The sequence below is a fragment of the Bacillus rossius genome, chromosome 7 (genome assembly GCF_032445375.1).
Source record: "Bacillus rossius redtenbacheri isolate Brsri chromosome 7, Brsri_v3, whole genome shotgun sequence".
In the NCBI taxonomy this organism is placed as follows: domain Eukaryota; kingdom Metazoa; phylum Arthropoda; class Insecta; order Phasmatodea; family Bacillidae; genus Bacillus; species Bacillus rossius.
The window spans coordinates 64,775,039-64,791,283 of record NC_086335.1 but is presented as its reverse complement, the minus strand read 5'-3'; the positions used below and the strand labels follow the sequence as shown (position 1 = coordinate 64,791,283).

Genomic DNA, 16,245 nt, shown 5'->3' with positions numbered 1-16,245 from the left:
AGGTTTTTTTTTTTTTTTTTTTTTTTTTTTTTTTTTTTTTTTTTTCGAATAACATAACAACGGTGTTGGTTTCTCTGTTGAGACAAGACATGATATTTGAGCACATCTGTCATTTGCATTGTGGGATGATCGATACGGAGGCTGCAACGGCTCGCCATTGCCTTCTGCAACACCACTCCCAGTCATGTACCCGGTCGGGAGTCCAAGCCGAGAAGAACCTTTGGTTCAAGTGCCAGAAGTTTACTACCGAGCCAACGGGTAGGAGTATACTTTCTAATCTAAAATTGCGATAAAAATATTAGTTGTCTGTAAAGTCGGTTTACGGACGATAGTTTAACGTGACAACGTCGTAACAAAACATTGATGAAATGATTGCATACTTTTATGAATAAAATTGAATCAGTTTTATTGAATTATCACTATTTTGTATGGATACAAAGAAGGAGTGAAATGAAAACTACAATTTAATTAATAAATTTACTTTTATTTGTACTCATTAATTCAAATATGTTTATTACTTTAACGAACGGATTATTTAAACTATAACTTTTATACATGTTTGCTATTTAACTTCTTCCAATCTGTGTTATTCTGTTAAGGATAGGACGATGATAGGAAAAGTAGGAAACGAATGGGAGTGTTTCAAGTTTAATGTGCCTCGAAAAAGTCAAATCGATGGTTGTTCCAATCGAGTGGAAGAAGAGATAGATGCGGCGCAAGCGTGCAATGAGCGTAACGGGACAATGTGAGTAACGGGACAATGAGTCATCCTTTTTCGTGTGTGCAGCAGACGTTCATCGATTTATTAGACATTGTCACGTCAAAAAAGAGTGGTATTCTCACTGCGGCCTTTTAAGTCGATTGTTTGATCCCCACTTATCCCCCCCCCCCTTATTAATTCCCTAACCCCTTAAGAAATCTATTAACTATGAATACTTTCTACCGTTACTCCAGTACTACCCACCAGTGATCGCTGTGTTCTCAGGCGTACGCAAGGAGGGAGAGGAGATGGGAGGATATAACCCCTCCTCTAAATCCTATAAAAAAAAATCCATCAATCGCACCAACAAATGGAAATAATTTGAAAGCAAACAGCGTGCAAAGTGGTTCTAGCCCCCCTCCCCCCTTCCCCTTTACCGACGAAATGAAATCCTGCGTATACGCTCGTGGTCGGGTTCGCACCCGACAGCATCGCGGGTTCGTCAAACCGCGCGGGTTTCTGTCGTGGCAGTTCCCTTCCTTCTGCCCCTCCCACGGACTCTCTTCCGCGCCACGTCCAAGTGGGTGGCTGGGAACCACCACTATCTTCATTAAAGCCCTTTGCCTCGATGCGCGGCACTAATTATAATTTCCCTGGCCGAAGGTGCCCCGCATTGAAACGAGACCTAATTTTAATTTCCCTGGCCGCTATAGGCGACTGGACCAACGCGGTGGAGTTAGTTTAAATATAGGCTCGGGGGGGGGGGGAGATGGGTGTCCCCTTCGCTGGTCCACCAACGCCCCTCGCGACGAAATACAGTCCGCGCTAGGGCTCCGAGTGCAAACATTCCCCGAGGAAACCTTTCCGTTACGATAATTGTCGGCAAAAATACAACCAGATATTTTTTCCAGATAATTTACCTCCCCCCCCTCTTTTATTACCAACATAGTATAGGGACTGTAAAAAATCGTGGTTTTGATTACCTCCAGGATAGACTCCACGATCCTCTATGTACTCGGGAACATTACACCAGCTCATTGGCTACTGACTCGTGACACCTGTTAAACTGGGATGTTTGTGATTCGATACTTCTTACGTTGAGGGTCATTCATTGGCTCACAGTCCTTCAGGCAAACTGTGTTCCAATCACTGAAGCGGCAATAAGTTACACGCACTTGGATCCTAGCCTATCGCGAAATGAAACCGCGAATTTTGCCGGTCTCTAAACATAGACTTACATGATTTAAGATAGGTTGATGTATTTCTTTTATTTTCTGTAGATTGGTAGGTACTGTTTAAACTACAGTTTTTTTATGTCCCCGTCACTTGGTAGAGGGTAGCGAAAGTCCTACCCTACTCTAAAATGTTAAAGTGGGCCATTAGGTGGTAAATAAATACCAAATGTTATATTTGGTTCTGTTTCTGTAAAATATGTTGATAACATTCTTTGTCCATTAATCTGAAAATATTTTCTATTTGGAAAATGTTTCGGCAAATTAGTAGAAAATTCTTCAAAAAACACTTTTCTGGAAAACTAACTTGTCTAACCTAAACTTAAAAAAAATGTCATGGTAACGTTCCTAAACTTGCAATGTAATATAGAAGTAAGAAATCAGGAAGTGGGTGTGAAATCTTTGCCATGTTAATAATCGAAGTCAAAATGAGAACGACCATCTGGATAACAAAACATTTTTTTTCTGTTAAAATAAGATTTAACTCTAATATTCCTTGCCAATGTGTCATTAAAATCTTTGTTTAACAATACTCAATATTCATGATGGCGTTTTCACGATTATTCCTAGTGAGTTGCTTTCAATGCATTAATTAAACTTACAGCACGTTAACTTAAGCACATGGTTTCAAAAAGGTCAATAGTTCAACATTTGACAGCGCCTTGTTGTTATTCGCAAAGGCAGTAAGTAGGCCAAATAAAGTACAGAAGTTGAACCAAGAATCCTGATTCCCATTGAACGTCGGCAATTTGAAAACTGGGCGCATAACCTTTGATTCCTTGCGTTGGAAGGGGCTCGTGCGACGCCTCGGCAGAGACATTGCTCGCACTAAGCCGCTCGGAAACGAACATGATAAAACTTGAAACAAGACGTTGATCGTGCTTTCCCTCGTCGAGTTCGTTACCGTCGCTGCTGGCGACCACTTCAAAGCCCCTATTGTTCCCACACTCGCGATAAATCACGACGTGCAGCTTCAAAGAGATCGTGCTGAAAGGGTCGGTGTCACACTTCACTGCTAACGCATGGGCGCTCTCTCCGCTCTTTCCAATCGCAGAAGCAAAGTGTTCGGTTCGGTTGACTTACCGACAGACAACTTGCTACCGACAACACTGCTAACCAGAATGACTTCACCTCAAGAATAGACACCGATTCCATAGACTAACACCTCCACGGAATGACATTTATAAACTACTATCCATGTGCCCGATGGGAAAGTATTTGATCCACATTTTTAATAAATTATAAAAAAAACAAGAACGCTGATATAACTTATTTTTAATTATAAACAGAAGCTTAAACACCAATTAAAATATTTATATTTTCAAAAATGACAAACTTCTACACAATTTTTCATTTCCTATTTTACCCCCTTAGGGGATGAATTTTCAAAAAATACTTTATTATTGCTCACTTACGTTGTATAAGGAAATTAAATGCAAAATTTCATTCTTCTAAACCCACACCGCTTAAGTTGTACGTTGTCTGTAAGTCAGTCAGTGTTAGATTTTTATTAAGGTGATAAAGTCAAAGGGGAAATTACAATTCAGGAATGGTACATCTCCTGCATTTGTTTAGAAATAAATTAAATAACTGCATAGGAAATTTACCATATTTGTATGGTAAATTACCAAAACAATGATTAAGGTTAAAACTTATGAATTTTTTTACAGTGTATTCAATGACCGAGTTTAATTGGCTATGACAGTTTCATGACTATCATTAAGCTATCATGCTTAAAAAAATGATCCCATTAAGTAAAATAAAGCAATTTGTTTTCCAAAGAACTAAGCTAGCCAGCCATTCACTATTGTGTTTCTCAGAATTGGAGTAAAAGTATTCAAATGCCAAACTAACGTTTGTAAAGTCTCGTATAATCAAAGTACACTCGTTTGCGGGGTACGTCATAAGCTGCTGCGCTGTTAGCAGGAGACAGACCAGACACCTAGCATGTTTATTCAGCGATCCTTTTACCTTCGTCCTGGCTCCGCCAGGAGGAGGCCTTTTACCGCAGAACGAGTACAAAGGTAGGGCGCAGTAGTGAGATTTTGTCGGCTTGAAACACGTGTGACGTTCGTTTGGCCAATCAGAATCGAGGCTATATTTATATTATATGTAGCGACCGGAAAATTTCGCGGGTTCATTTCATGATATGCTATAATCCAAACAACTGTATCTTTATATTGACTTTGTGATTGACTCACAGTTCATCTGAATGACTTTGAGCCAATCAAAGAATTCAACCAAAAAAGTATCGAATCGCAAGCGTCCCAGTTGACAAGTCTCACGAGTCAGTAGCCAGTGTGCAGGTGGCATTTGCCGGAGTGTTTAAGGGATTGTGGAGTCTATCCTAGAGGTAATCGAAATCGAGAATTTTTCCAGTCTCTGATTATTTGTATACACATAGAGGAAACTGTGAGAAAAGTAGGGATTGGAAAAAAAAAATTCGTTTTCAGTGGCCTCTACGATAGACTCCACGATCCTGTAAGTACTTGGGCAAATAACACCTGCTCATTGGCTACTAACTCGTGACACCTGTTAACCGGGATGCTTGTGATTCGATACTTCTTTTGTTGAGGGTGTTTCATTGGCTCAAGAGTCCTTCGGGTGAATTTTGGTCCCAAACACTAAAGCGGCACGAATGTGAAATAGGTTTGTATTCCAGCCTATCGCGATATCAACCCGCGAATATTCCCGTGGCGACGGTGCGCGGGAGACAGGCCCCGGGCGGCCTTGAGCCGCAAGTGGATAACGGTGTCAGTGTCGCGGGCAGCGAAATGGAAAGCGCCCCGTCAATCGATGGCATGTCCCCACCGGCAGCATTGGGGGGGGGGGGGGGGGAGGGGCTGAAGGTTATGAAAGTTTCAGAGCAGCGGTCGATAGCGCCGCTGCAAACCCTTTCCCCCCCCCCCCCCCCCCAGGGCGGGCCAGTGACCCGCCGAGACTTCGGGTGGTGTGCTCCACACCGGGTCACGTGGTAGGAACAGTGACGTAACTAGAATAGTTACCCACTTTAAATTGCCACCACATATTAATTCCACTATTTCAAACATTTCTTTACTCAACATAGATTGTAAATTAATATAATTATTGTTACGAACGCGAGAGACCAGACCGAGATGCCAGGTTCGGAGCGGGCAGGCGGCCATGCACGGCTATTGACGTAAGACATGCCACGCATGCCTGGCCGGATTACAAGGGTCCTCGCTAGCCCCATCCCTCCCCCCTCCGTACCCCCGTGCACCTTCCCGCCTCGGGCTATTATCACCTTTAGCGGCTTACGGAAGCTGCCGCGTGGAGTGGCGTGAATAAGCGTCGCCATTCGCAATGTTTCGGGCGTCGCGTCGGCCCAGGATGACGCGACTCGTCACCGCCACTCTCGTCGGTTCGAGAAGGGCGCCCCAGGTACTTAAGCAGCGACAGTTCCGAGCGAGTTTCGAGAGTTAGGAGAGTTCCGTGAGTGAAGGGAAGTGGGACATCGGCGAAGAGGGTGAGAGACCCCACGAGAGTGGCGCGAGACTGTGTGTGTGGACAGGCTCGAGGTAAGGGGCGAACCACTGTCGAGCCTGGCTCCAGTGGAGAGTGCGAACTGCGGAACTTGACAGACACTGAGTGACTTGAGAATAAACATTTTTAAGTGCCAGTGATTTGTGATCGAGCATTTTTAAATACAATTATTTATTAGTAATGCAAAAATTAATAATTAATAAAAATGTAATAAAACTTAATTGGGCTATCCCTTCTGCTTCTGTTATGGTTAACACCGTTTACGTTGAGGACTTTCGGTCAGTGAGAAATCCTCAACCGAAGAAGACTCGAATCACAGGCGACCCAGTTGAGACGTCTCACGCGTTGACAGCCAATGGAGTACCACCTTAGAGGGAATCACGCCGTGGAAGACCTCCCATTGGCCGCGAGACTGATACCAGGGCAGTTCGCCCCCTGGGCAATGATTGGCGGATTGTGTTCCGCCGTATTGCTGGACATTCCTGCCGTTTTGGTGACGTGAACAGCTAGAGTTCGCGACTAACAAGGAAGTTTCACCCCTGAATGCCTGAATGTCTTTTGTGGCGCCACTATCCCATTGATACTCGAGGGGTGGGAAACTGTTCATTGGCTGATACTTAGAGACCAGAAAAATCGGCGGGTTTATTTCATGAGATGCTATAATCCAAACAACTGTATCTTTATATTGCCTTTGTGATGGACTCACAGTTTATCTGAAAGACTTTGAGCCAATGAAAATAATTCAACCAAAAAAGTATCGAATCGCTAGCGTCCCAGTTGACAGGTGTCACGAATCAGTAGCCAGTGAGCAGGTGGCATTTGCCGTAGTGTGGAGTCTATCCTAGAGGTCATCGAAATCGCGAAATTTTCCAGTCTCTGCTGATACTTGTGCTAGACAACTCCATCTTTCTCTTTGACTTGAACCACGTGAACTCACACGACCGAGAGCTGTGTGGTTGTCATCGGCTGAAGTTCTTCAAGAAGAGTCACACATGAAGATAAAAACTTACAGAAGTTTGAAGGGCAGTGCGGCAGTCAAATACACCGCGAAATGTTAGGTTCACTACTCACCATCAAAACAATTAAAAGGCGTAGCTGCTACAGTAAACAGACCTCCTACTGATAGTAGTTCAGTAAAATGTTCATCCGGAATTTATGGTTCAGCATTAAATTTTTTTTCCGCGGGTGGGTTCTGGCTGTGTATTTTGGCCGCACGCTCGAAAAAAAAAATGCGCTGCCGATGGTTTTTATTTCGCTCAGAGTTTATCGTTACTGTAGGTTTTCATTTCACTGCAGTGTTTCGTGTTTTATAGAGCTTTACATTTGACGTTTCGCGTTTTCACACTTGCTTTTCCCCTTTTAACTGCATTTTGCGTTCGATAATCCAGCAATATTGCTAATCCAACATGTCCGTGGTCACGAGTGTGCCAAATTAAGGGGCCCACCTAATCAGAGGTTTGTTGCCTAAAAGTTAGTCTGAAAACACGCGTTTCAGTCATTCTCACTATTCTAAAAATACAGTTTAAAAACGAAACACGGAAACGGAACTACTCTTCAGCCCTCAGCGAATTCTAAAATGCTTTTTGTAGAGTCTCCACTATGATATCTTCAGCAATTTAAAATCACGTGGTTTTTTTTTCTGAAGCTCTGCGCATCGTGATGGTTACACGGGTGTGCCAGGGTCGTCTATGGTCAGTATTTCAACACACAAACATAAGGGTTTCGGCGTTGGATATGATACAACTGTACTCTAACCGTATTCCTAGTGCACGATAGGACACGGCCAGCCCCTTAGTTCTAAGGAACGGATTTTGGTGTCCTATCAGTAGCCGATTTGCGGCCCAAATTCCGCGCATGCGCAAAGCTCACTTTTTCGTTGATTTCGTCCGAATGGCGGGCCCGTGTCTGACGCCATTAACTCGTATATAGTCATTTTTGCGATCATCCGGGGTTTTGGGTTTGCCAAATGAAACTTTATGATAGCGAAACTATCCTGGGATACATTTTGCAGCTACTCTTGAATGGCCTTAAAAAGAAATCATCACAACTTAAAAAAAAGCACTTGAGTAAATGAGAGATGCGTAACAATTGCATCGATGGTTTTAAAACGTCCGCTAAAAAAGCTTTGAAACCAGTTTCTAGCCTCGCTCAGGGCACCGTTTATTTGAAACGGTTGCCGATTTGTTTCCTTGGTAGGATTTCTGTTCGGATCACGTTCTGGATCACAGCCCGCGAGTTAGGTCACAGTCGCCTCCCGACAAGGTGGGACGTACTGCGCTTCTGCGCTTCTGCGCTTCTGCGCTTCAATGGCGGCTTCAGGATGACTTTTCGGGAGGGGCCATCGCACAAAGAAAGGTCGTAGTTGCAACAAATGAAAGTGGTTAGATATTGGCCTTGGAATATTATTTACTGGAGACTGGAAAAATTCGCGGATTCCTTTCGAGACAGGCTGGAATCAAAAATCGTTTAGCTTAATGCTGCGTCAGTGATTGGACCGCAAATTACCTGAAGGACTCTTGAGCCAATGGCAAACACTCAACAAAAGAAGTATATAATCATAAGAATCGCAGTTAAACAGGTGTCCCGAGTCGTTAGCCAATGACCAGGTGATAAGTTGCCCGAGTACATGGAGATTCGTGGAGTCTATCCTAGTGGTCATTGAAACCGCGAATTACAGGTTTCAAATACAGAACCTTAGTAGCTCCATGCAACTTCTGATGAGATGAAAGTTTGACATGTGAAATAAAATATTTAAGTGAACATAAATATACGCTAATCAATGAAATTGGTCTCGGGAGGGGCTATCGCCCCCAGTTCCCCCCTTCTGGAGCCGCGGTTGCTGCGCTTCTGCGCAGGCGCGGCGAGGAATACCCTGCCAAGGGGATGGAGGGGGGGGGGATGGGGCAGCAGCAGGTGCGGGCGATGCTTAATGGCCGGCCCTCTTGCGGAGGCGACGTAAAAATAGCGGCGCCGTGACGCGGCCCGCCTCGGCCGCCAGAAGGCGCCATCGCAGGTAGTTCATTCACCAGTCCTCGACACTTAACCGCCTAGACATCTCCTGCATATGAACTATCGTCAAACATTTGTATCACCGTGTATTCACTATACGCGTTATTTTTAGAGACCGAGAAAAAAATTCGCGGATTCATCTCGCGATAGGCTAATATACAAATGGTTATACCTCAGTGCTGCCTCTGCCATTGGCTCACAACTCACCTGTATGACTCTGGCCCAATGAGAAACGCCCGACCAAAGCTTTATCGAATCACAGGCTGCTGCGCTGGGACGTCTCACAATACAGCAGCCAATGAGTGGGTGGCATTTGACCGAGTGTACGTATAACTATGGAGTTCATCCTGCAGGTCATTGAACCCGCGAATTTTTCCGGTCCCTAGTCATGTAGAGATGTCCTGAAAACATTTATCATGGCATGCAAAGGACTCGTTTCGTCTTCTAAGAAGCCTTTAGAAATTCGTAAAACGTTAGTAAATTCCTTGTTTGTACTTGTTGAAATTATGTAATCAATTTTTTATTTGTTTTCTTGTTTTATTTCTCGAACCTGAATTTTATATCTGTAATTTTAATTAAATAGTTTTTTTTCCCCTTCGAGTAAGGATCGAAACAAGGACTGATATCGATCAAATTTTAACATCTAATTTAACACATTATTTTAACATGAAATTTTTTTAATAATTTTGGAATTTTTCCCGGATTTCTAGGTTAATAATTTCAAATGATAAAGACTGCAGCCAAATTGACATCGGTAGCTTACTGACGGCTGGTGGTTAAGGAATTCAAGCAGTTTATCTTTTTTTTCGCCATATACTATTGAATAAAATAGTTTACCAAAATTATTATTTTTTGCATCAGTCATGTAAAGTACCAAGGACAGGAATCAAACGAATTAATAATTATTTTAATAAGCGATATGTTTAATGATTTTTAGAATTTTTTTTTTCAAATTTCTAGCTAAACAATTACAGATGTTCAAAAATGGCGGATTTGGCGCCGTCCAAGATGGCCGCCGAGGTCCCGATCATAGTCAACGAGCGGCGGACACGCCCGAATATGACCGATTCATGACGATTGGTAAGCTACAACTGAGTAAGCCACCGAACAATAGACCCATAAGAAATACATTGCACCCGTAGCCCATATTTCCAGCTACTGTCACCGTTTTACGTCACACGTTTATGCAAAGGAGATTAAGTGGGTTAGACCTCCTAAATTTCAGTGGATTCCGAACCATTCATGTACCGATTCACTACTCTCGACATCGGGCTATGCACCCAGGCCCTAGGAACATCAGCTCGTACTGTCCTGAAGGAGGATGGGGGGTTATCAGACCTCTAGTTGTTCTTTAGCCCCTGCTAAGGGCCATGCACATTTCGCGAAAAGATTCCGGGACTAGCTGAAAGTCAAAAAACTGTAGCATCGTCCGTGTTTCGTGATTGGGTGAGTTTCTTTCAAGTACGTGTCGATTGTTACAACACCGACCACAGTAATTCAGCGCGGAAGCAAACGCGTCCTGAGTGGCTCGGTCAGATAAAGGCAACGACTTCTCTCGCAGACGGCCGCCAATCAGGAGGAAGAAACCGCTGGCGTGGGTATACCTTGTTGCAGTCTAAAAGGCGTTCGGATTTTTTTTTTTCGCGAAAAATGCCTGGCCCTACCCCTGCTGGATACTCTTACCGCCTTGAACTCCCAGGTTCGCGCTAGCAATAACCCAGCGGAGCGTTAACCTCGGAGCTGGCGAAGGGCCTAGCTGCCCGCTCGCGCCGGTGGCTTCAACCGGAGCGCGTACGAAGCCCTCCCTGCAGCCTGCGGCCACGGCCTTGCCCTGCCCTTTGGCAACACGGGCTCTCTCCCTACTCATGTGCTCATACCTCAGGGAGGGTGGACTGGTCAATGGCTGCCGCAAGTTAAAAAAAACTCTGCACGTCTGAGAGCAATATTATAACTAGGGACCGGAAAAATTTGCGGGTTCAAAGACCTCCAGGATGAACTACATAGTCCTACGTACACTCGTTCAAATGTCACCCACTCATCGGCTGCTGTCTTGTGAGACGTCCCATCATAGCAGCCTGTGATTCGATAAAGCTTTGGTTGGGTGTTTCTCATTGGCCCAGAGTCATCCAGGTGAGTTGTGAGCCAATAGCAGAGGCAGCACTGAGGTATAACTATTTGTTTTTAGTCTATCGCGAAATGAATGCACGAATTTTTCCGGTCTCTAATTATAACCATTCATTCGAGGTTTCATGAGTAGGGATCAAAAAAATTATAGTTTTCAATGACTACTACAATGGACTACATAGGACTTTGTTCACTCGGGCAAACGTCATTTGTTCATTGGTTGCCGACTGATCAGACATCTCAACACGGTAGACTGTGATTCCGTAATTCTTTAGTTAGTAATGGTTTCTCATTGGTCAAGAATATTCCATATACACCGTGTGCCAATACAGGAGGCTCCTTAGAGGTACACATATTGGATTTTATCCTGTCGCCAAATGAATACGCGAATGTATCCGGGTCTCAATACATAAGGCGTAGGGGCGTGCATATTTCGCGAAAATTTTCCGAGACTAGCTGAAAGTTAAAAAAACTGTAGCGTCGTGTGTGTTGCATGATTGGGTGAGGTTTTTTTCAGGCACATGGTGATTGTTACAACACCAATCACAGCCAATTCAGTGCGGAAGCAAACACGTCCTGAGTGGCTCGGTCAAATAGGGCAACCACTTCTCTCGCAGACGGCCGCCGATCACAAGGGAGAAACCGCTGGTGCGAATAGAGCTTGTTGCAGTCTAATAAGCGAAAAATGCCTGCCCCTAATAATGCGTGTATTTTTCGCGATAAAATACGATTGCTCAATAGACTGCAACATGGCATGCCCGCGCTAGCGATTGTTAGGGACTGGAAAATTTCGCGGTTTCATATACCTCTAGGATAGACTCCACGATCCTATATGTAGTCGGAAAAATCACATCTGCTCATTGGCTACTGACGCGTGAGAACTGTCAACTGGAAGGCTTGTGATTTGAAACTTCTTTCGTCGACGGTAATTCATTGGCTCAAGAGTCCTTCAGATAAATGATGGTCAAATATTGAAGCAGAAAAATGTTAAACGCATTTGGATTCCAGCATATCGCGAAATCAATCCGAGAATTTTTCCGGTCTGTCTAGCTATGATTGGTGCGCTTACAGTGGACATGAGCCTGAAAGAAACACAGACAATGCTACACAGTTTTCACGCAGAGCTGATCTGGGAGGGTCACACGGTGTCTCGGGCGCCAGCTAAGGTCGGACCAAAGTGGACCACTCGTCTCCGCGGCGGAAGCTCAGACTTGTTGCTTAATCAGTAGAGACCGGAAAAAATCACGGATTCATTTCGTGATAGGCTAGAATCCAAAAAACGTTTGCATTTTTACTGCATCAGTGATTGGGCCACAGTTTAGCTGAATGATACTCGGCCAATGAGAAAACCTTAAACAAAAGAAGTATGGAATCACTAGCGTCCCAGTTAACAGGTGTTACGAGTCAGTAGCCAATGAGCAAATGTAATTTTCCCGTGTGCATAGAGGATCATGCAGTATGTCCTACAGGTCATTGAAATCGCGAATTTTTCCTGTCTCTATTAATCAGGCAATACCGCCGCAGGGTCAGCTGCAACTGTACTGTCATCACAGCCATTGCGGGCCTCGAGGTCCGAATGCAAGATCCGGGCATCAAACCGCGGGCCCGCGTAGAGTTCCAGGCCACGGATTGCCGCCCACTACCTCTAGTTGTGAAAAACAGATATTAGGTTTTAATGGTGATGTAGATAACGGATGTTTGGTGACCCTGAGGTGTTGTGAGTTGGGTGGTTTGGCGGGGTTGCAGTCAGGACTCGAACCCGTGACTGTGCTGGGGGCGATTTCAGGAGCACGGTGGGAGAACGTGTGTTAGTGTGATTTGGGTTCGTGGGTTCGAATCCCAGTGGAGAAAGTTTCAGCGGGCGGCAAGCCCTGCGCTCTCTGGTGGCAGCGGCGGATGTCTCGAGGCCCCAGCACTGGGAGTTGACGACCGCCCGCGCACGACTCAAGACTCGCTCCCCCCCCCCCCCCTCCCTTTACCCAGCACGGACTCGCCGCGTCATGCTGAGTCGCGGCTCAGCTTACCGCAACGCAACAGCGGAGAAGGGGAATGTCGACCGGAGAGCTGGGCGCAAGAAGGCGCGGGTGTGCTCGCCGCACGCCTCCGCCTGGGCGCAAGGAAGCAGAGGTGTGCTCGTTGCGTCTCGTGCGGTCGTTCCAACCACACACAAGCGACGTTACCAGGCCACCGGACAGTAGTCAACCATTCACTCGCAAGTAACAGATGCCGTTCGTAAATGGCCAAATACTGTTTACATCGTTAGGCAAAAATAATTAATTACGTTGAGTAAAAAAAAAACTTTAACTATGTTAATATATATTATATTTTGCTTAATTTTCTCACTAAATTTCCAATTTTTATAACAATTAAATTATTTACTTTCAAAAAAGATTTATTTTAAATAAATCAATAATTTACACTAAGAAAAACGTGGGACATTTACAGAATGGCAATGAAGTACGGTAAATTCAGACTCTAAATATGAAAATATCAAAACTGTTGCAAAACAATAAAACTTACATCGACAATGTTTAAGTGCCTAAAAATGTTTCTCTGATGGATCACTTCTAATTCACGTGTATTCATTTTTTTAAGTTTATTCAAAAGTATTTGAATCAACAAGCGCGAAAATAAAGTTACGTCTTACCAAAAAAATGAGCGAGGTTTACTTATGCAAGTGTTCATTATTTGCAAGCATAACTACAAGCGTTTTTTTCCCTCTAAATGGTAAGTGAGCTTAATGAAGCCACATCTGATACATAGGGGCATGCATATTTCGCGAAAAGATTCCGAGACTAGCTGAACGTTAAAACACTGTAGCGTCGCCTGTGTTTCGTGATTGGGGGAGTTCCTACCAGGTATTGGTGATTGTTTCAACACCAATCTCAATAATTCAGTGCTTGAACCAAACGCGTCCTGAGTGGCTCGGTCAAATAAGGCAACGAATTCTCTCGCAGACGAACGCCAGTCACGAGGTAAAAACCGCTGGCGCGAGTATAGTTACTGCAGATTTTTTTTTCGCGAAAAATGCCTGCCCCTACTGACACACCATTAAGCTAGCGACACAATGGCTCTGTTTTATTTATTTTTGACGTGATAACGTCTTATAAATCGATGAACGCCGGCTGCACGCCTGAGCCGAGCGTGCAAGAACCGGCCAACCACCGTGCGAGAAAATCTTAACTATATCAAACAGGTTAAGGCGGGCTTTTTAACTAATTGTTCGTGATTTTATTCAAACAAATTATTTAAATTAAATTTGCAAAAAAAAACTACAGATAATATTTTAAAATTAAAAAGTATGCAATTTTTTCATTAATGTTTTCCTATGACGTTATTACGTAAAATTACCGTCCGTAAACCGACTTAACAGACAACCCCCTTTTTTTAGTAGTTGCGACATCGGGGGATGTCCTTAATGTGTATTATCATTAGGGACACCTGTATTTCGCGATTTCATTTCATGTCAAATTATTTCAAAAAACACTGTAGCGTTTTCTAAGAGTCATGGCTAATTGAGAGGGTGCAGCAGTACGGTGACCACATTCTCATTGGCCCCGTCAAGAGCGGGACGACACCTCTCACCGACCTCAGCCAATAACCACAGGAGAAAAGCTACAGTATTTTGTGAAATACCTTGACACGAAATGTATTCGCGAAATACACGTGTCCCTAATTATCATGCATGAGTAAATAATACGGCAGTGAAAATATTCTGGAATGCATTTTGTAAACTTGAGCGGTCGTTAACTCTGAGAATGCACACAGTTTGTTATCCGTGATGATTGTGTTGGAACAAACAGGTGTCAGAGATATTTGTCATGCTGTTGGTTCTCTCATGTGCAGGGGGGATGAACTCACCTTGATGCTGTCGTAGCAGGCGGTGACGCGGCCGTTCTGCACCTCGACGTTGGCCGGCGGGTGCGCGAACTTGCACTCCGTGTCGGAGCGCGTGCACTTGTTGCGCTGGAACTCGCGGCACACCTCCAGCTGCAGCCAGCGCGAGTCCTTGCCGTTCAGCAGGTTGTTCATGTTCACCATGGCCATGCTCGCCGGGGGCAGGGGGGAGCTGGGCGGGGGAGGGGGAGGGGGCGTGCCGCTCACCAGGCCGCCGCACGGGAACACCACTCCCGCCGCCGCCGCCGCCGCTGTCGGAGGCGTCGTCGTCGTCGTCGCTAGCGTCTTCTCCCTGCCGGCGGTAGTCCTCGCCTCTCTCTCTCTCTCGCTCTCTCTCTCGCTATCTCTATGGAGGGACCAGTACGTTGCGGGCGGTCGGCGGCTCGCAACCGGATTTGTAGTTTTTAACGAACGGAGAGACGGCGTGATTTGTTTTCTCAGTCGATGTATTGATGTTTCGTACGTAGACAAAAAAATATATATATTTTTATTTTTATTTCGTGTTTCAATATAGATATATGATATATTTCAATAATAAAGACTTGAGGTTAGTTCGTCGTTTATAATTTGATAAAAAGGATATCTCTTCTTTTATAAATCACACACTTTCCTCTTTCGAATCTAAAAACTAGTGCTCCGAAAACTCTTCCGCGAGCTTTTTTTTTTTGTTGCTAAACGTGTGCAATATATATTCAACAATCAAAAGTTATACGAACTCACTATGTTGTGTTTATTTCAAAACTTTTTTTTTTAAATATATAATTCTTTTATTCGTTCCTCATATGGCAAACGAAGACTAGTAACGAAGATATAACACGGATATCACTGGACCATGAACGCGATGACTGCTCGCCCGGGCTTCCGACGCTCTTCAATTGACACACAAGATGGCCGGTCCCTGGGAGCAGCGCGCAAGCACAGCACATATGCACGATGGTGGTGGCGGGTGGCTGGTCTCAAGCACAAGCAATGGTCGGGTAACAAGTGCAAGCTCTCGTGTGGTCTATCGATTATTTCGGTACCGGAGGAAGGAAAAAAAAGAAAGCAAAACACGCAGGCGGCACCTTCCGAAGGTGGGAGGAAGGGGGGCAGGGAACAGGCAGAAAGTAAGCTAGCGCATGGTTTGGCTGGCCGGATGGAACAAGCAAGCTGGTTGGCTGCCCGGTGTAGCACTCTCCAAGGGTTAGAGGTCTGCAAACAAACGAAAAAGAAAAACACCTATATTTACTAAATGGAAACTGATTTTTGAAAAAAACCAAGCACTACTCTTAATAACCAGACAGCTTAGCCATGTAAATGTGGTGTAACTATTTAGAAAGCTAAGCAAGATCAAAGGCACGAGTATTTCTACTGCTTGCGTCCCTCGCTTCTAGCTTGTGGCTTAAACGAAAGAGCAAGTAGCAAAAATACTCATAGGCTACTAACAGTAAATTCTATTGAATACAGCTGCACGTGTTCTCACTATAAACCTAAACATTGTAAGAACATAAATAGATTTGCAACTGCTAATTACAGAACTAATTGTACTGTTCTGTCTGCCAACTATAACTTGAAGCACACACTAAGTTGTCTAATTGTACTCTGAAAAGCAGGAAGTTTAACTGCGTAACCTTGAGGAAGCAAGAAAGGGATAAAAAAGAGGCGCTACAAGATGTGTCAAACACCGATGTCAGCAGCACCTTACAGTTTCCTAAGATGTTTACAAGCATACACACTGGCAATTCAAAACAAGTTAAACATCGCCACCATAGTGCAGTAAGCAGAAACACCAGAGGAATT

General features: G+C 44.3%; 1 protein-coding gene across 9 annotated transcripts in view; it reads right to left on the bottom strand.

The window, feature by feature from the left end:
- The window catches only part of LOC134534215 (protein muscleblind), a 245,119-nt gene that overhangs the window by 96,868 nt on the left and 132,006 nt on the right, over positions 1 to 16,245 (bottom strand). For all 9 annotated transcript variants that reach the window (XM_063372475.1, XM_063372472.1, XM_063372478.1 and 6 more), the window contains exon 2: positions 14,431 to 15,657. In XM_063372475.1, the coding sequence (XP_063228545.1) occupies positions 14,431 to 14,616 (186 nt within the window). In that variant the 5' untranslated portion in view covers positions 14,617 to 15,657. The remainder of the gene's footprint in view (positions 1 to 14,430; positions 15,658 to 16,245) is intronic.